This window comes from Chiloscyllium plagiosum, unplaced genomic scaffold (assembly GCF_037043375.1).
Source record: "Chiloscyllium plagiosum isolate Xiang-an unplaced genomic scaffold, Cpla_swu_hap1 HiC_scaffold_11, whole genome shotgun sequence".
Classification (NCBI taxonomy): domain Eukaryota; kingdom Metazoa; phylum Chordata; class Chondrichthyes; order Orectolobiformes; family Hemiscylliidae; genus Chiloscyllium; species Chiloscyllium plagiosum.
In genome coordinates this window covers 33,642,740-33,664,137 of record NW_028270149.1, presented here as the reverse complement: position 1 = coordinate 33,664,137, position 21,398 = coordinate 33,642,740, and the positions used below count along the sequence as shown (strand labels likewise).

At 37.5% G+C, this 21,398-nt stretch overlaps 1 protein-coding gene across 4 annotated transcripts in view; it reads left to right on the top strand.

Annotated features, from left to right (window-relative positions):
- Window positions 1-21,398, top strand: part of thoc2 (THO complex 2) — a 149,222-nt gene that overhangs the window by 105,207 nt on the left and 22,617 nt on the right. For 3 of the 4 annotated variants that reach the window (XM_043704869.2, XM_043704870.2, XM_043704871.2), the window contains 9 exons: window positions 628-785; window positions 878-1,006; window positions 1,146-1,277; window positions 3,657-3,841; window positions 8,182-8,366; window positions 9,372-9,477; window positions 11,525-11,967; window positions 13,953-14,011; window positions 15,429-15,464. In XM_043704869.2, coding sequence (XP_043560804.2) covers window positions 628-785; window positions 878-1,006; window positions 1,146-1,277; window positions 3,657-3,841; window positions 8,182-8,366; window positions 9,372-9,477; window positions 11,525-11,967; window positions 13,953-14,011; window positions 15,429-15,464 — 1,433 coding nt within the window. Of the gene's footprint in view, window positions 1-627; window positions 786-877; window positions 1,007-1,145; window positions 1,278-3,656; window positions 3,842-8,181; window positions 8,367-9,371; window positions 9,478-11,524; window positions 11,968-13,952; window positions 14,827-15,428; window positions 15,465-21,398 lie in introns of all 4 variants that reach the window. The other variant, XR_015758635.1, reaches the window with a different exon arrangement.

The following is a 21,398-nucleotide window of genomic DNA, read 5'->3' as shown; positions in this document are numbered from 1 at the left end:
GCAGTTCTCACATCAGTTATTTTATGATCTCGTGCATGTAGACAATAAATATAGCCATGAGACTTTTACCTGCTAAGGTTCAAAATGCTCAGATAATATTGGCTCCTTACGCTTGGTAAAAAGTATTTCCATCTTTATCTTCTGATCCATGGCTGAAAGATGTGATGAATATATTTCATTGCTGACTATTTTTTAATTTAGCTTTTCCAAGTAGTGCATCTGCATGTGTTGTTATTGATGATTCATCTTAACTCTGGTGTTTTAGCAGAACATAGTGTAGATCCAGGTATAGAATGGGGTTTGGCACAAATTTGAACATGAGTGGCAGAGTTTTGAATGCTTTTATCACTCTGCAAGGCTGCCCTTCCCCTTTATAGTTTAGAGATCTTCAAGCCATTGCCAAAACCATTTGATTTCATATTGACTGGGATTTTAATTTGACTTGATTGTACTGTTATATTTTTGGTATATTTAGAGTTGAATTTTCTCCACTTGATTAAATTTAACATAAGATTTAATATGAAAATGGTCATTTTTCTCAGGCGGGTGCAAATTCTTGATTGTCATGTTATTTTCTTCATTTATAAGACATCCGTTTAATGATATTTGTTTTATATTTTCCCTCAGAATCAACCAAAAATGAGACCATCACAAAATTCCTCCAATTGTGCATCTTCCCAAGGTGTATTTTCTCAGCTATAGATGCAGTTTACTGCGCTAAGTTTGTAGAATTAGTTCATCAGCTGAAGACACCTAACTTTTCAACACTTCTGTGTTATGATCGGGTAACAAAGCTTTAATAAAACTTTAAAAAAAAAAATCAATTTTGTTACTTTTGAAGTGTTGCAAATTATAAGGCATATTTTCTTGTGCTTAGGTCTTTTCGGACATTATTTATACTGTTGCAAGTTGCACAGAAAATGAGGCCAGTCGGTATGGAAGGTTTCTCTGTAGCATGTTGGAGACGGTCACCAAATGGCACAGTGATAGAACAATATATGATAAGGTAATCTTTTATGATGTTTTAGATGTGGTTTATTTCTTTGTTCCCATCTCACTTAGTGAACAAAGAGTTTTCAATGTAACCATCTGTCATTTTGTCTCGGCTTTAAGCTTCTATGCTCTTTTTCTCTTCTCTTTTCTAGGAATGTGGAAATTACCCAGGGTTTCTCACAATATTACGAGCAAGTGGATTTGATGGAGGAAACAAGGCTGACCAATTAGATTATGAAAATTTCAGACACGTTGTACATAAATGGCATTACAAATTAACCAAAGTAAGCTTTGCCTCTTATAAATGTTCACCTAGAATGAATCAAATATATGCCACTGCTGACATTAGTTGAGTTTGGGATAGGTTGGTAGCAGATGGTGAAAAAGTGGATTATATTCTGCACCTTGTTTTGAAAATTGCAAATGATAGAAATGCCCAGTCAACATCCAGTAATTCTGGAAGAGCTGTTGTGCAGAGATGAGTCTTTTCACTAACGAAATGTTGTCAAGCCAAAATGATTTTGTCTCCCACAGAAATGAGTCATGTCGATATGAATTTCAATGCTGGTATGATGCAAGGATGTAGACTGTATGTTGTTATGACTGACTGATCATTTTAACTGCACATTACTTTGCTGCTCACAGTAGATAGAATAATGACTGTACTCAACTAGCCCATACTTACAAAACTCAAGATATTATGTCTGACGTGCGGTATGATACTGCAATTGCTGAATAGTCCCATGTGTGCTAAGAATTACATTCATGAACAACTTAAGATCTCAGTCAAGCTCACAATGGGCTTCCTCACTGTTTTTAGAAGTTGCATATATTTATGCAGAGGGACATGATTCCTTCAAGAAAAAGGAAATTGTCCTGGGATCATGCCATTCTTGAAATAAACAAATGCTTAGAATTCAATAATATTTTGCGTTTTCCATGGCAACATCTTGACTAATTGAAATCGATCTTCCAACCATTTGGTACCCTTTTTCTGTGGGGATAAGTGTTGCTCTCTTTGAAAGTTGGCATTCATGCATTTGTCCTAATGAGTTTAACATGCCAAGTTTCAACAGTGTTTCTCTCTCTTTTTTTAAATCAGTGAGACTTTCCAATTCAACTTCTTAGTCGTAATTCTTTGACCATGAAAAATGAATTTTGCATTGGTGGAATATTGGATTTCTTCTTTGATAAATGTTGATAGATTTTCCATAGAAGCAGTTTGCTACTTCACCTTTTGCAGTGATTCTGTATGTATGTTCCCAACCTTTGATTCCTTTTAAAATAAAAAAGTCAAAACTCAGAAAGCTAGCACACAGGTGCAGCGGTCATCAGGAAGGCTCATGGGATATTGACCTTATTTGAAGGGGTTGTAAAATATGAGTGTGCAGGTCTTGCTGCAGGTGTACAAGGTGCTTTTGAGACCACATTTGGGGTGTTGTGAGCAGTTTAGTCCCCTTATGTATTAAAATATGTCATTTCATTGGAAGCAGTTCAGAAAAAAAGTTCAATAGGCTGATCCCTGATATGGAGGGATTATTTTCTGAGCAAAAATTAAACAGGTTGGGACTTTAATCACTGGAATTTAGAAGAATGAGAGGTGATCTCGTTGAAACTTGTGGAGTTTTAAAGAGCTCGACAGGGTAAATGCGAAGGGGATGTTTTTCTTCATAGGAGAGTCTAGGACCAGAAGGCAAAGTCTCAGAATAAAGGGCAAAGTTTTTATTTTGGGACTTTGAATTGTATTCTTGTTGAGATCTGAAGTGTGACTTTTGGTATGTAGTGATTTGTGTTTGTGTGATTGACAAAAAAGTTTTATTAGAGAATAATGTAGTGAGTTTTTCTTATTTGAAATTTTATTGCTTGTGGGAAAATTTGTTGAACAAACATTAGATTTTCTTGAATTCAGATAAACTGTCGCTTTATTTCATGCCAGTTTTATTATTAGCAGAAAGAATGAGGTGTTTCTTCAATTTTATTTAATTAGTGGGGTTTTGAAGAGGTTGAGGTTCAGTGTGCCTCTCACTTTTTGATATATCAAACCTTCCAGTCCAAATAGCATCCTAGTAAATCTTTTCTGCACTCTTTCTAGTTTAATTTTATCCTTTCAACACTAGGGTGACCAAGAACTGCATGCAGTACTCCAAATGTGACCTTATCAATGTCTTATACAGCTGCAGTAAGATGTCCCAACTCTTGTACTCAGTTCTATGACAGATGAAAGCTAGCATTCCAAAAGTCACCTCACCACCCAGTCTCCATGTGACTCTACTTTCAAGGAGCGTAAACCTGTACCCCTAGATCTCTTTGTTCTATAACAACGCCCCCACCCCTGGCCTCCAGCCCCACCATTACTTGTATAAGTCGTGCCTTGGTTTGCCCTACCATAATGCAACACCTTGTTTGTCCTTTTTATTGTTGACTCAAATCTCTACTTAATATTATCCATTGCAAAGATCTGGCTTTTTTTTTAAATTGGATGAATCTGAGCTGGGGAGATTATACATATTGCATCTGGCCATACAGGTTGCTTTCTGCTTGCTCAACAAAAATTAACTCTGGCTCTAGGAGTAAATATATTTAAATACTGCATATGTTATATATACAGATAATGTAAGCCAGATATAGAAGCTGTTGTCCAACTATTGTTTTTCTTATTTTAGGCATCTGTGCACTGCCTTGAAACTGGCGAGTATGTTCATATCCGGAACATATTGATCGTGTTGACTAAAGTCCTCCCTTGGTATCCCAAAGTATTGAATCTAGGTCAAGCATTGGAGCGAAGAGTGCATAAAATTTGTCAAGAAGAAAAGGAGAAAAGGCCTGATCTCTATGCTCTAGCTATGGGGTAACAAAGTGAAATCAAATGAATGTGAATTAATACAAAGTAGTTCAATGAAAGAGATCTGTTTCATGTTTAAACACGAGTTCTCAGCTGTGTTAGCTTAGAATTGAATTAGTTTTTGCCATGCATGGATTAATACCAGCATTAAAGTAACTGAGAAAATCTAAATTAATGACCTAAAAATTGCGAAAAATTAAGGGGAGTCTCATGTTGCTTGTTGTTTCTGACCAAGTGCCACAGTGAGTTCAGGTTCAGGAAAGGCTGCAGCTCAACACTGAAATTAACTGATTGCTGTCAGAAAGCATCTTTCCTTTGCTATCTGATAACAATAGTGTTTTACCCTCTGAATCCTCATGCATTGAGTGGCATAAAGTTCCTGTACTTGCACTGCAGAAGCAAAGTAAATTCATTGCAGCAAGTTATGATGTGATGATCATTTCATTACTGCTAATGAGCCCCATGTCACTGAAAATTCATTATTGTAAATGTGAAGTGTCATTCCTTGGAATATTTTGATCTAAGCCTATCCACAATCAACAAGGTACAAATAAGGCATTTCTCTTGATGAGTGCAGCTCTAATACAACTGAAGAAACTTGAAACCATACAGGACAAAGCTGGCTGGTTGATTGCCACCACTTCCAAAAACATTTAATCCCTCCACCATTTGTGAGTAGTAACTTGCACCATCTACATGAAGCACTGCAGCAATTCACCAAGATTGCTTAGATAGCACCTATCAAACCCACAACCAGTATCGTCAAGAAGGACTGTGGCAACTGAAGGTTCCCATCCAAGCAACTGATCATATTTGGTTGTTCTGTCAGGGTCACTGGCATTCCCTCCTGTCCACCATTGTGTGTATTGCTGCACCAAATGCACTGCAGTGGTTATAGAAGACCGCTCACCACCACCTTCTCAAGGGTAACTAGGAACGGGCAATAAATCCTGGTTCCACGAGCAATGCAAACATCCCACTAATGAATAGAAGAAAATTTTTCAAGTTTTTTTTATTGTCCAAACTTTCATCCCCTTTGTTTAATTCTGTATGACATTTGACTCTGGATTTTTAATGTTTATTAATGGGATACACCTATTACTCCCAAGGCGAGCATTGTGTTGCCCCACCCTAACTGCTGAAGGAACAATCAAAGTTGACTGAATTTCTGTTCCTTCCTGGATGGATATTAGTGAACTGGCTGTGTTGGTAGACGGTAAACAGTAGTTTCAAGTTCACCATGAGACATGCTTTTTATTTCAGATTTTTTGTTGAATTCAGATTTCACTATCTTCTATAGTGGGATTCAAACCCGGGTTCTAGATTACAATGTCTTTGCTACCAATTTACACTGATTTCTCAATTTTGTTTAATTCATTGATGAGCTAAGACAGCATTTATTGCCCATCTCAATTGCCCTTGGAAAAAGTGGTGGTGAGCTAGTAAGAGTCAACCACATTGCTATGGGTCTGGAGTCACATGTTGGCCAGACCAGGTAAGGATAGCAGTTCCCTTCTCTCAAGGACATTAGTGAACAAGATAGGTTTTGTGATGATCAGCAACAGTTTCATGGTCATCAATAAACTCTTAATTCCAGATTTTAATAGAACTGAAATTCCGCCATTATTTTATTGAATTCAGATCCCTCCTCCAAACCCCCCCCCCCCCCCCCTCCACCGCCACCTCATGGCAGATTTTAATCTGAGCTCTGAGAACGTTACCTGGGTCTCTGAATTTTAACAGTCTGCCGATAATATTACTAGGCCATCACTTCCCCTAAGTTTGAAGGATTCTGAACCTTGTAGTGAAATTTGATTGGTGAAAGTCATACCAAGTTTCTTTCCTTATTCATTCCAGTCATGAATGCCCTGGAGAGGATGGAATGCATCTTCCACCTTACATTTATGTACACCTAACATAAACTGGAATGGCATGATCAACAAACAATGTGTGCAGCTTGTTGGCTTCTTACTGTAATTTTTGGGCCATTATCTTTATTGAGTCTTAGTAAAATTTAATTTGAAATTAAGACTCTAAGTTCCAGAGTTTGTGACTGCATGCACTTCCTGCTGAGGTAGAAAGTAATTGTTTGAAAATTTTGCTGAACAATCCAGTTTAAAAAAAAACTAAATACAATTTATCTTTTTGAAATCATTGGTATGAAGTTTCCAGGTCACTGAGCAAATATATGTGTTGCATTAATGGTTATTGAATTACTGAGTGAGTTGAATTTGCTGCAATGAACCAGGCAGTTTAGATTTGAAATAAAACTTCTAAATGTGAAACTGCAGCTTAACCTGGGTGAGTCAAGTAAAGCCATTATAAAGATCATATTTCTTAGCACCTGCAAGGATGAGAATGTACTTTTGTAAATTGCCTTTTTATATTCCAGGGGTAGCAAGCCCACTTTTTAAACAAAACTTGAAATTTGTCAACTTGGCGCAAGCCAAGGATTAAATGTGAAGCCTGTTCTCATAATTCAATAAGTCTTCTATTGGTAAAAGAGTGGTGGATTATCTATATAAAAATCCATGTGCATGAAGCTGTTCTGTCCCAATCCAAATTCAAAAGGGCAAAAGTGTCTTACTTTTTCTTGGCATATTTTGTCTTTTAATTTTTTAAGCCTTTTGTAATATCATATACCTTGTCGTTTTTATGTCTAAGAGGCTAAAATTGCATTTTAATGCAGTTTTTTAGTTAGTTTGGCCTATATGAAATTTTTGATCATTGCAATGTTTATCTGAGCTTTAGTCTCGGAATAACTATAAAAGCAAACAGTCACTGTGATCCAGAGAAAACTGAAAACCTGATGTTAAAGTATTATCTTTAAATAGCCCCTTTCGTAACTTGAGCTGTCCCATAGTACTTCCCAGCCATTACAGTTATGTTGAGGTGTCATCAATACTGTCATTTACGGACTTGTATCTTCTTACCTGAGCATAAGCCTCATAACAGTAAGAATTGTTGAAATTTGATTTGATACATGTTCTGAATGCGCAGCTTTCTGTTAACTATGTGTCTGGAATGCCCTTTGGTGTCATGGGTAACCGAACTGCTTGGTACTAGGTCGTTCAAACCAGATGGGCTCGTGGTTTTTTTTTACTGGTTAATGTTGATCTAACTCATCTCAGCCTTTCAGCAGCGAGGTGCAAGGAGAAAATTAAGTCAGGCTTGGTGTGCTAGATTTGTTGAGATCAAGTTTGACCATTGATCATGATAAAGTTTTCTGGTATTAGCTCATCTCAAATGCAAAGAATGGTCATGTAGATGATTCCTGGAAGTATGCTGCAAATTGTTAGATCTGTGTTCTTGTATATTTGTCGTTTTAGGAGAAGGAAGGGAAGAAAATCCTGGAGGGAGAAACGATCCTGTGTATGTTTAACACTAGGTGGCTCTGTTATTCCATGTAAAGATGTTAAATAGTATTTTCAATATTTAGTATTCACTCAGTGACAGAAAATTGGTCGATAAAATCATATTTTGCCAAAAAAATTGCAATTATGTGTACTTTCAGTATGTTTCAAATACTTGTGGCTTTTTATTATTTGATCCTCAATCAAATGGCTTATACGGTTTTGATTTTTGTTTTGTTGGTTCCCCTTCAGCAGTCTCTTATTTCTTTCAATTATTTCTGAGTGATATTTAACTTTGGGCAATTAATGGAAGAACAGTGCAGTTTGCTTTCCAGCAGCCTAATTGGTTACAATATTTTCAATCTGTCTATTTGCACAGTGACCAAACCTGACCTAGCCATCTTGGAGAATTTTGAGTCAGCATCTGGACTTAATTTAGATTTTTGCTAAGCCAAATCTTGATGCATTTAAAGGGTTATAAATCGAGAACAAATACAGCAAATTTAATGTGTATTGTACATTTAAATTTCTATTATACAAAAATTCAGAGCGTTTTAGGTTTTTGTTTGGTTTGAAGAATATAGTGAGTGTTTTGTACCCTTTCGCAAATGGGATTATAAAATCTTTCAGAGATAAGACTTGTTCAAATTCAGCTACTTTTGAAGACTTAGCTGAGATGAGTGACCTAAGTCAAATCATTCAGAATGTAGACAGTACTGGAGCGGCTGCTTCACGATGCCTCTGGGAATTCTAGAAAAGTTGAAAGCTATGCCATTCTGCCATTCTCATTCAAAATGAGCTATGTTTGGGTATCGGATATGATTCTTTAAAGTGCTTTGAGAAGCTCCACATTGCGTATGAGATTTCCATTCAACAATTAATGCTTTTATTTTAGAGCATGCAAATTGAATAGTTGTTATTTTGTAACTCCATTGATGGTTGTCTGTCAAGATACTTTTTCTTTGCTTGTTTAACACTTTGTGCGACTTGCAGCTATTCTGGCCAGTTGAAAAGTAGGAAACCATACATGGTTCCTGAAAATGAATTCCACCACAAAGATCCCCCAGCAAGGAGTGCAACGCCTGCAACAGTTCAAAATGGACCAGGCACAGTCACACAACCTGCTGCAGCAACTACCAATGCAGCTAAAGCAGAAGAAGGCACAAATGAGGAGACTGGTATTTACAATTGCTTGACTGATTATGCCAATTAAAACTCAACCAACTAATCATCTTTGTTCAAGATTTCATCAGATTTGTAATTCAGGAAAAATATTTATGGGGCTAGTATCATTCTTCATCTACCTTGAGTTTGGTGACCTCAGTCTTATGAGCTTCTTTTGTTGCATATATGCTTAGTGGTCAAAAGCCAGTCTTTCCTATCAAACAGCACATATTTATGGATATTGGATAAAGATCGGATAAAGGTTCACAGTGAGGTCCACTGTGATTAAGTACCCTTGGCAAAGCAGTTTTACAATGTTAAATGCAGCTTATCAGGGCTTTATGGGACAATTGATGACTGCAGCCAAATTCTGTGGTGCCTTCAGGAGAGAAGTGGAGGGGAAAATTAACAGTAATTTATCTTTAACTTGAGCTAAGTTGTAAATTCTTTGTGTGAATCCTGAGTATCTGATATGAAATGAAGGCAGTTAAAGAATTTAAATCGCAGATTAGTCATAAACCCATTGAATGGCGAATAGGCTGATGAGGTGAAATGGCCTTCTGCTCATTTTGTTTCAGATCCAAATTGATTTGTATAGTGATGAGTCAAGCTTTTGGGGACATTTGAAGGAGACTGGATTTCTTGGAGATACTGGGAGCCAGATTAACTTCCTGGAGATGGAAGACATTTGGGCCCAGGATTTCAAACAAGCTTAGAGGTGTCCATACCCATCTGAAGAAGCAGCAGCAGGTCACCCTGTCGCAGGGTCAATGCCCTTAGTCCACAGTGATTGTCCAGCTGCTGAGGCTATTTGTTTCTTTTCTTTAAAGACTTCATCTTCACGTATCAAGATAAATTGATTGTTTGGGAATAACTTCTGATTAAATATAGATATGGAGTATATATATGTTTGAGTTTTGCCTTTTAAAAATTCTTCGTATACTTGTATGAGCTTGCAAAACAAGACTCCCATCTTGAATGGAATGAACTGAAATGTCTGTTCTATTTTATTCTTTTAGCAGATAAACTGAAGGAGAAATCTCAGAGTGCCATTAAAGTTACTAACAAAGCTGCTAATGCAACACCCAAAGTCACAGCCAGCAATGGAAGTAATGCTGTAAATAGGTGAGAATTTGACTTTACACTGGAATTGCTGATACTTTTTATTTAATGATAGCTCATCACGTAGGAATCTCAATGTGCTCCCTGTTATAAATTATTTTTGAAGTAAGCTATCATTTAGGATTGAATTAAAGAGAAATTTCTAGATTGGGATTTAGAGTTATAGAGTCAATAAGCATGGAAACAGACACTTTGGTCCAACCATGTTCCCATACTAGTCTCACCTGCCGACGCTCGGCCCATATCCCTCCAAATCTTTTCCTTTTCATAAACTTATCCAAATGTCACTGAAATGTTGTAACGGTATCTGCATCCACCACTTTGTCTAGCAGTTCTTTCCACAAACGAATCACTCTTGTTTTTTTAAAAAGAAGTTTCCCCATCTATCCTTTCTAAATCTTTGTCCTCTCAACTTAAAAAATGCCCCCTAATTTTGAAATCCCCCACCCTCAAAAAAGACACTTGTCATCCACCTAATCTATGCCCTTCATGATTTTATAAACTCAATAAGGTTAGTCCTCCACCTCTCACGCTCCAGTGGAAAAAATCCTAGCCTTTTCAGTATATTTTTATAGCTCAACCCCTCCACTCCACGCAACATCAAAGAACAAAGAAAATTTATGCCCAGAAACAGGCTCTTCGCCCTTCCAAGCCTGAACTGATCCAAATCCACTGTCTAAACCTATCGCCTAATTCCTAAACATCTGTATCCCTCTCCTCCTCACCTACTCATGCATCTGTCCAGACGCAACTTAAACGAATCTACTGTACCTGCCTCTACTACCTCTGCAGGTAACACGTTCCAGGCACCTACCACCCTTTGTGTAAAGTACTTTGCGCGTGTATCCCCCTTAAACTTTTCACCTCTCACCTTGAATGCATGATCTCTCGTTATTGAATCCCTCACCCTGGGAAAAAGCTTATCTCTCTCCACCCTGTCTGCACCCTTCATGATTTTGTAGACCTCAATCAGGTCCCCCCTCAATCTCCTTTTTTCTAATGAAATCAATCCTAACCTACTCAACCTCTCTTCATAGCTAGCACCTTCCATACCAGGCAACATCCTCGTAAACCTTCTTTGCACCCTCTCCAAAGCGTCTACATCCTTTTAGTAATGTGGCGATCAAAACGATACACAGTATTCTAAATGCGGCCAAACCAAAGTCTTGTACAATTTTAACATGACCTGCCAGCTCTTATACTCAATACTCCGTCCAATGAAGGTAAGCATACCATATGCCTTCTTGGTCACTCTATCTAACTGTGCAGCCACCTTCAGGGTACATGGACCTGAACTCCCAGACCTCTCTGCTCATTAACTTTTCCCAAGGCTCTTCCGCTTACAGTATAGTTCGCTCCAGAATTGGACTTGCCAAAATGCATTACCTCACATTTGCCTGGATTGAACTCCATCTGCCACTTTTTTTTTTGATTAGATTATTTACAGTGTGGAAACAGGCCCTTCAGCCCAACAAGTACTCTCCACCTAACTCTCCAGGCTATTTATATTCTCCTGTATTCTTTAACAGTCCCCTATGCTTTCTGTTATTCCACCAATCTTCATGCCATCTGCCAACTTACTGATCAGACCAACAATGCACTCTTCCAGATCATTTATGTATCTCACAAATAAGAGTGGCCCCAGCACAGATCCCTGTGGAACACCACTGGTCGCCTTACTCCATTTCAAGAAATTCCCTTCAACTACTCTGTCTCCTGTTGCTCAACTAGTTCTTCATCCACCTAGCTAGAACACAATGTGACTTCACTTTCTCCAGTAGTTTGCCACGGAGAAACAAATCTTCTCAAAAATCACTGTCAAACTAAAGGTGTCATGGGAAGAAAACAGAAGTCTAATGTTGAGATAGAGGATCTGCTGTGATCCTGTTGCATATTGGTGGCCTTGGTGAGCTGAATGGCCTACTGCTATCTTCTGTGTTCCAGGCGAAACTGAGTTTTCACAAAAGATAGAGTCATCCACTCGTGCATAGTGCATTAACCAGTATATAATGTGGGAACTATTTTGATGTACCTTACGTTTTTTTTCCAGCAACAAAGTAACAAAAGAGAAGGAAGAAAAAGAAAAAAGTGGGAAAGAAAGAGACAAGGAGAAGACAATTCCAGCTGTCCCTCCAGAGGCAAAAACAACAGTTAAAGATTCAAAGGAGAAATTGAAAGAAGAACGGGCAAACAAAGAGGAAAAAGTACGGGAGACCAAGGAGAAAACACCAAAAGCTGAAAAAGAGAAGGAGAAAGAGAAAATCAGGAAGGAAGAGAAGACAGCAAAGGATGATAAATCCAGGTCGACATCCAGTTGTCCTGAAACAAAGCCACACTCGGAAAAGGAGAAAGAAAAGGAACCATCCAAGGAGAGAGATGCACTAAAGGAAGCCAAATCCAAAGAAAGTCACACAGGCACTAAAGGAGAAAAAGCAGCTGCTGGGTCCTTGAAGTCCCCAGTTCCACGTTCAGAATCTTCAGAGTCTGAGAGGGGTAAGTTGAAATGATACTGCCTTCTACTTTATTTTAAAACTGTTTAAAGATCTTAAGCAAGTAATAAGATTGATGTCGTACTGATTCCAACAGCAAAGTATCCACAGTTCTTGTTTTGTAACATGGCTGTTTCATGACTTGCTGTGGGCTTTTGCCTGTCATGCAAACAACATTCATAGGATTTGGCAGAAGTGAGTTACTTCGTTTGATGAATTTTGCCAGTGCTTCTAAGAAACTTACAATATGTCATTTTTGACATTATCAAAAATAAAGCAATATGTTGATAGGTAAAATCATGAAAACATAATACCTTTCACTGGAAGACTGTGCTGAATTTGTTGAAATGTGAAAATGCAAATCCAGCAGTGAGAATGGTGATAAGTCAGAAACTCTTCATCCATGAGATGGTGCAATCAGACTCTATGCTCTTGAACTAGGAAAGGAATGTGTCTTTATACTGTAACTTTTACAACCTTGTAATATCAAAAAGCAAATCACAGCCAATTAAATACTTTTAAAATGTGATTACTGTTCTAACATATACAACATGGCAACCTGACTTTGCTAACATAGAGGAAAACTCAGCAACCAGAATGAACAGAAAAATTGAAGCAGCAGGTATAAACTAATTTAGTCCAGATATCTCTTTGTAATAATATTGGGGAAAGAATAAACATTAGCCAGATCTGATGCAAATCCTTTGGTTTATTATGTGACGCTGCACAAGTATCAATCAGGATAGATAGGGTTTCATTTATTTAATGTCTCATTTGGAACACATCTCTTGGATCTTCACTGAAATTACTAAACAATATGAAATGCTCACCTTTTTGAAGTGGGAATCAAACTCATGGTGATTTGATTCAAACACAAGTATGTGGTAACAGAATCATCCTCAAATTGATGAGACCGAGCAAATCCCAGGAGGCTGAGATTGACTATGATCTGCCTCATTTAGATGTTTCTATTTATACCCTACTCCACTTCTCAATATGGCAAGATGTCCTCTTTACCCAGGTACATCCCTTCTAAAAAGATTTATAACTTATTTAAATTTAGTACATTTGTCAGAAGCCTATTTCAGAGGGTGAAGTATCTGACTGTTTGGTATTCAACTTGTCTAAAAACACCAAACTGTCTGCATGTCACCATGGTGGTTCTGTCACTGTCTATTTTGTCCATTTTGTTGTAAAAAACGTGTTGTAATTTTCAAGAGTGTGCATTTCTTCAAAGTCAATATTTAGCAGTCTTAACCCATTCACAAGTGTACAAGTACCACCCATCATTACCACCAAGTGTGCAAACAACTCATTAAAGTTTGATAACAAACAAGGACAAATGAGTGATGGCTGTAAATTGTGTAATAGGACCATCTCATGGGTGTTACAGTTATTATGCTGCAAGTGGGTGATGCTCAATCTAATCCGCAATGAGGTAAAATATGAGAACAAAGTGCAAACTCTTGACGGACTTCTAAATCCTTTCAATATTGCCCTTTTCTTGGTCTTGCTGTAAAGATTCAGACAATTGAGTCATGTCTATTGTATTTGAAATTTGGACAAAACAAAATTTTGACTTGATGACCATGAGACAGAATTGAAGTATTGAGTCTGAACCAGATTTGATGAGACTTGGTTTACAGTTCTCTTCAGAATTTTTTAAAAGAAAAATTAACTCACGTCTTCAGATAACTTCTTGACAGCGAATTTCCACAAGAACCTACACAATCACTGAGGCATCTATAATTTTCTTAGTTGTCTCATTCCTATTGTGATGTTTCATGACATGTGGAAAATATCTATCGGCTCTGTATTTTGTTTGTAAACAATAAATATTGATACCAATTAAAAAATGTATTTAGAATATAGCTAAGGAGAACTGTGTAAAGAGTAGTTTTTTTAAGTAACTTTTTTACATTTGCAATGTGCTGGAATCAGCAACTAGAATGTAGCAACATAATGACTGTAATAATTCTTCTGTTTCAGAACAAAAACGACGCAAGCTTGATTCCCACTCTTCACCGTCACATTCCACTACTGTAAAGGTTAGTATAGCCTAAGGAAGGCACCGTCAATATTAGGCTGTCCTATTTGGAATACCGATTTTCTGGAAATATTCGTCTTCCTTCAAGTGATACAAGGTGCACAGTGGAGCCTCTGGAGGTTTCTTTTAAATAGAAAATGCATTCATTTTCTTTATTGGACTTTTTAATAAGCAAATTTTATATAAAAGGCTTCAAGGACCTAGCGAAAATTGTAAATAGTAAGAGGAAAATGCAAGAATATTTTTCTCCGAAGTGCCTCAAAATTGTATTAAGTGGTCAGTTTTTGGAGAGCAATAATGCTACAAGCAAAATAGCTTCAAAGTGGAGTCGCAAACGAGGTGTCAGCACTGAGAGTGAAGAGTGTTTCAGCGCTGAAGAATCTTGGAGTTGTTCAGAATTACCGGATACCTCTGGATTCATGAGGCCTGCTGATGAGCATTCTACCAATTCGTACCTTCTAGGAAGGAAGTAATGGAGGGGATTCCATTAAAGTCTTAATATCTCCTTGGTGATCAGATCTCCTGTAGTTGTGTAAATTCTGTCAGCATGCAGCTGTTGTTAGTATCTTCCCTTCGTGGGTTTATTTTCCCTTGGGGGTGCCAGCCTTTTGAAACCTGCCTTAGGAAAAGCAGATATGGCAGCAAATCCCGCCTTCCAACCAAGAGGGCCGATGGCATTCTACGCAGCACGAAACCTGGGTGTATCCTAATAGAAGAATCAGGGCAGATGCTTCCTTGCTTCGTTTGCTGTATTTATTTTAATGTAGATGAACCCCCACGAATCCTTGAATTTGCAGTGGGTTGAAACTTCGAGCTGTAAGTTCCAATTCCTGGATGCAGTGCACTGGAGGGAGGTTAAAGAGGCCATTGTGGTTTGTTGAGCTGCACCTATTTACAAAATTAACATTTTTTGCATTGAAGTTAATTGTTCACTTAGTATACTTACATGGGAAACAGTGTTCTATAATGTAATCAAATTTAAACATATAGTTAACTTACTTGAAGTTGTGCATATTTGTTAATACAAACATTTTTACTTTAAATTTTATTATGCTGCATTTCTGGGGGGTTTCTTCTGTAATTGGTTTGTACATTAATGTAAATTAGCAATATAGTTAATATATGCACCACAGTCATGAATAACAAGATCAGACTTAGATTTAAATGATATACCTACACGAGTTAGAAAAACCATTTCTCTCATATCAAACTGTTTCCTGGTACACAGATTTTTAAATGCATTATTGTCAAGCTTTCTGTCTTGCCCAGTAAGCATAACAGTTCTTAAAGCCTAGTTCCTAAAGGTGTAACTGCATGTCAGAAGCAAGACATTACACAGGTCGTCAACTTGCATCCCAAAGTCCTCTGGTGTCTGAGAAGCGCCGCAGCTCATCTGTCATCTCCATTCATTCCTACAGGATGGTCTCGGAGATCACAAGGAATCTTCAGCAAAGGTTTGATATTTGAGCTTTATTTTGAGACTTGAGCCTTATTTTAACCATGTTACTTTTGTTGGTAAACTTCTGTGAGAAACACTGCATTTGTAATACTTTCATTTGCTGTAATTTTTGCAAGTATTTTGCTGCTTTGCATTTTACAACTATTTAGCAGAGTTTTTTCCTGGCAGTTCCCAAAATACTTCAGCTAAGTTGTGTTTTCTTAATTTTATGTTTCTACTTGAAATATTATTTGCTTCTGTTAAACTGAGCAAAGGTCTCAAAATGTTGATAGCATCAGCTTTTTTAAAGTGGTACACACTGAGCAGAAACATGTATTCTTGGTTTAGATCAGATGATAGATTCCATAAAATCCCTATAGTATGGAAACAAGACATTCGGCCCAACGAGTCCACGCTAACCATCTAAAGAGCATCCAACGCATACCCATCCCCCTACCGCATTCCTTTAACCCTGCATTTCCATGACTAATGCACCTAACCTATATATCGCTGAACACTCTGGGCAATTTAGATTAGACTCCCTACAGTGTGGAAACAGGCCCTTCGGCCCAACCTGTCCACACCGACCCTCCGAAGAGTAACCCACCCAGACCCATTTCACTCTAACCAATGCACCTAACACTATGGGCAGTTTAGCATGGCCAATTCACCCGACCTGCACATCTTTGGACTGTGGAAGGAAACCGGAGCACCCGGAGGAAACCCACACAGACACTGGGAGAATGAGCAAACTCCACGCAGACAGTCACCCAAGGCCGGAATCGAACTGGGGACCCTGGTGCTGTGAGGCAGCAGTGCTAGCCACCGTGCCGCCCCAAAATTTAGCTGCATGTGTATTCCACTTTATGTGAAGGGGATAAAAACATATTTTGAATCTTCATTACTGTTCAGGAATGTCTGCAAAAATATGAATGTAACATGAAGATTAGTTCAGGCTTGATTGTGGTGCCCTTCGCATTTGAATTGCTGACCAATGCAGTATGGTTAGATTCATTTGTGAGGAATAGCCTATGGATCGGTTACTGGGAGGGTAGGATGTCAGCAAAGGAGGTGAGGATGTGTTACGACCAGTGTCAGGCAAATTAAATACTATTACAAATCAGTCCCATCAAAACTAAAAGGAGAAAACTCAGGATGTACAAGTAGTGGGGGCAATAAGCAATGTAAGAAATTGGATTTGTGAAAACTCTCAGCAATTAGCTGGCTTTACAACTTGTGTTCAAAATTGAACTTTGATCTTTGCATAAAAGCAAAATGCTGCAAGTGCTGAAAATCTGAAATAAGAAACAAGAACATAATGTTGGAAAACTCAACAAGATAGGCAACATCTGAACAACAACAAAGTTAACATTTTAAATCAATTACTTTTCATCAGCACTTTCAAATCAAGCTCCAATGAAAACATTAACTCGGTTTCTGTCCATAGGTGTTGCCTGACTTGAATTCTTCCAGCAACTTTTGCGTTTGTTCTTTGTCGATTTGCACTACAATGATATTTGCAAGTAACTAAAAGTAACCTGAGAAGTGCACAAATTGAAAGGAATCTTCTGTTGATTTTGATGCAGTTTTGCACAAATACTGAACAAGCTTAAATTATGGCTCTTTTGCTAAAATGTTTTAGTTGCAAAAGTTTACAAATACCCTTGCAAAGTGCAAGGTTGACTTTATAAATATGATTGATAATTCTGGAAATAACACACTTCTAATTATGTATTAAGTGTTTCTTATGATAAACTACACTAGCTTGTTAGCTTGAGTTGGCATTTAAAGCACACCATAATAATCTTTGAAAATACAACCCAGTTTTCCAATGGTAAGTGTCTTTAAGTAAGCCGTCAGAACTGGGTTTCACCGGATCAGTAAGTCAATAGGGGTGATGTTCATTTTTAGTTGACAGATATCTATTGTATGCCCTTTTAGTCTTCTAAATATATTGACTATTATTGTACACCTTTGTGAAACATTGATTTTGTGAGTTTGATAGGGCAAAATTGTCACTCAAATTAATTACTGACTTGCAAAGCCCAAGGTAATTTTTCTTCCTTCAACCATCTACTTAAACAATCTAGATCAGTAGAAGAACTTAACATGTAGCAAACAATCTTTTTTAGTTGTATGTGTATGGTTTGACAGAAAATAGTTACATAAAATACTTTTGCAGATATTATGTATCTCTAATTATTTTAGTTTAGCTGGGGGGGGGTGTTGGGATAATGTCATAGTGATAATGTCTGTGAAAGGATCTTTCTGTTACAGTAAAAGGTAAGGATGGTAAGATTAGGGAACAATGGATGAATAAAGATATGAAGTTCTAGTCAAGAATAACGAAGAATCGTACATTAGATATAGACAGCTGGGACCAAATGAATCTCTTGAAGGGTACAAAGAGTGTAGAGGGATTCTTAAGAGAGACTTCAGGAAGGCAAAGTGGAGATATGAGAGCCCTGGCAGATAAAATTAAGGATAATCAAAAGAGATTCTACAAGTACATAAAGAACAAAAGGGCAACTAGAGAGAAAATCAGACCCTTTAAAGATCAATAAGGATGTCTTTGTGTTGAGCCTTGGGAAATGGGAGAGATATTAAATGACTATTTTGTGACAGTTTTTACTGTGGCGAAAGAAATGGAAGGCTAGAGAACTCAGTGGGTGTGGGGAGGAATAAATATTCACATGAGAGAAGAGCAAGTATTGGAGGTTTTAAAACATAAGGGTGGATAAATCTCCGGCACCTGATCAAGTGTATTCTAGGATGTTGTGGGAAGTTAGAGAATTTCCTTCTGTTTTTGTTTGAGATTTCCAGCATCAGCAGTTCTTAAAATTTTCATTCAGGATAACATCATGTTAGCTTTCCTACTTTGGTTTGTAACGACTTTTACAATTCGTGTGCTAAGATTCCCAAATACTCTGTATCTTAGAGCTCTGCAATCCCTCATGACTTTGATAATATTTTTCATTCTTTTGCCAAACTGTACCAGTTTCCCACAGTATACTGCTTTTGCCACATACTTGTCCACTCAGTATCTTTTTATATTTGCTTCCTCACAACTTATTTTCTTACCTCTTGATTTGGAGGTGCCAGTGTTGGACTGGTGTGTACAAGGTTAAAAAATCACACAATACCAGGTTATAGTCCAACTGGTTTATTTAGAAGCGTTAGATTTCGCAGCGCTGCTCCTTCATTTGGTGGTTATCTTACCTGTCCTTGACTCATCATCAAGTTTAGCACCTATAACTTCTGTCCGTTGGTTTAAAAAAAAAATGGAGACTTCTGAAGTCTGTGGCACACCAATCATTCAATATTACTAATCTGAAGCTAACCTGTTTAGGCCTGTTCTCTGGCTGGCTAACAGGAAGCAGTCTTTTATTCAGGCCAATCTATTGCCACCTGCACCATGAGCTTTTCTGGTTTATTTGCACAGATAGGGCAAACGTGATTCTCCATTCTTTGCGGCTTAATTTTGTGTACCATACATTTGCCCCAGTCACTTATTTTTTGAAAGAGCTGCTATTCAGCCAATTCAAACTGGCTTATTGAAAGATCAGTAGATAAGTGCAGTTGTTGAACATTATTTTATTCAAAGTCTAATTTCTAAAGTATAATACATACTTAAACACTGCACCGACCATTAGATTGGATGGACATAATCTTTTAAACTGATGATTTGGCTCATTCCAATGATGGAATATTTTTCTTAATTTGATTTCCCACATTCTATAGTTAAAGTTATAAATCTGAGAGTGGGAAATTCTAATGTATATGCTGTAGTGAATGAACAGTTAGCAAACTTATGAAATGCTGATGCTTTTTTCAACTGAAGTTTGAAATTATGGTGTTTCAGAAGGAGACCTGATAGTTTCCTCACTTGAGCATTGTGCAGGTTGCATGGTGTTTTCACTTCTTCTGACTGTTGCACTCATAGAATCTGCGAGAACCTCATCAAAACTCTGAGATCCTTAAATAATTTTGACATTGTCGTTATCCTCAGATTGTGGTCATAACTCTTTCTAAGAGGGATCAACTATGCATTCAAATTTCAGATTACACTTAGTATGGGGGTGACTGATGTGGCACTTATTTTTGAGTTGCTTCTAGCTGATTGTTCTGAGGAATACATTATGTTGTTATTTGAAAAGGAGGAGCAGTATTTCTACTTTTAGATTTGATTTAACATTATACCCTGCTTGGTTAGTTTAGTTCCTACTTAGAATTTTGCTAAAAAAATGAATATACCCTCAAAAACCAATTTTCCTGTTTCTTTATTTGATTTCCTGTTTCTTCTTAGCTTGCATACTTCTGTTTCCTTTTCTTCTTCTGCTTTCTTTTTCACCTTTATTTTCTTTCTCGGTCTTTTTCTTCTCTTCCTCTGTCTCTGTCTCTGTCCCTTTCTCCTAATCATCCCACCCTTTTTTATCCCATTCTCCCCAACCCCTCCCTCCCTCTCTTCCCATCCCACTCTCCTCCCCTTTCCCCAAGTATTAAAAAAAACTTATGCCAAAAAGGGAGCACACATTATTGCTTTTGTGTGTCCTGTCAAAGAGCTGCTGTACAATTGAGAATCCATAAGAAGTGCTATTCAAAAATGTTGGTTATTTTTCTTATAATTTAAAGGTGATTACTTTGACTTTGACCAACAGGCGAATTGAGCCAGGTCTTGGACTCTAATGGTTGTCAATCAATATGGGGTGAGATCTTTCACCTCGTTATTTTCCTTTCCAAGCTAGAGGTAGCACTGGTTAGTTTTCTGTCGCAACAAGCTTTAAATAAAAAAGACAATGATTGTGGGTGTTTACTGTTGATATTCTCCTTTTCTATCAAAATATTGGGCCTTGACTGTTGTATAGTTCGATAAACACAATGGACTGTACTTTCATATGGATGGGCATTTGTAAAACACCCTCTATACTCTTAAACTTGAAGGTTTATTCCTTGACAAGTTATTAAATAAATGAGCTGTTAATGATCAGAGAGGGAAACAGGGCATCTGAGGCTTAAATGAATAGACAACTCCAGACATTATCCCTTTAATCAATGAAGTTTAATAATTGGGAAATAAACAGCAGAGGTATGAAGAGAAACATGAATTAAAGGAGTTGAGTATAATATCCAATCATGTAAAGAAAGAGCAAAGAGGAATCAAAGGAAAAGCTATTCAAAAATCACATTTATTCAAATATTGCTGATTTGAAAACCTAGGATGTTATCACATACTTTTTCCTCATGTTTGGTGCCAAAGAGCCTAATTGACAGTCATTAACACATCACATTGTTAATAGGAGACATATGCTTGTAATTTCTCTCCTGAAATGCATATAGTGGGTTTAGTATATATCCAGTGTGCAAATACAGCAACTTAACGCCGTCCATTGCATTGCGACTGTGTCATTTTCTCAAAAATAATGGTTTAACCGTCATCCCAGCACATTCAGCAACTTTTGGATATTAACATTTAACTCTGAATCTGCTGTTTTGCTGATGCTTAATTAATGACAGTTATCATTGGCATCTTATTTGACACATTCTTTCCCAATACTGGTCACAGTATGAGTTACAAATAGTTCAAATTAAGTTCTCTGAGCTGTTGTTTGGGATCTTTATCTACTTGCAGAGGAAGTGTATCAGCTTTATACTGGTGCGCTGAAGCGTAACTTTTCCTTTAACAAAAGTAAATATATTGAAGCAGAACTTCTGATTATCATCTGAACAGATCCATCTGGCAGTCATCACATTGCACAATGTCCACTTATTATTCTTCTGTTTTTGGAGTCTGGCTGCTTCCATTGCGGCCTGTCCTTTAAGCTTTGATGCAGAATAGCAGGCAGTTTTGAGGTCTGGTTGGAGGATGAGCAGAAGATTGGATCTGGGGGTGAGGGGAGGTTTCAGAGTTTCTGTTGGGAGTGGAAAGGAATAAGTCATCTGTCTGTATGGG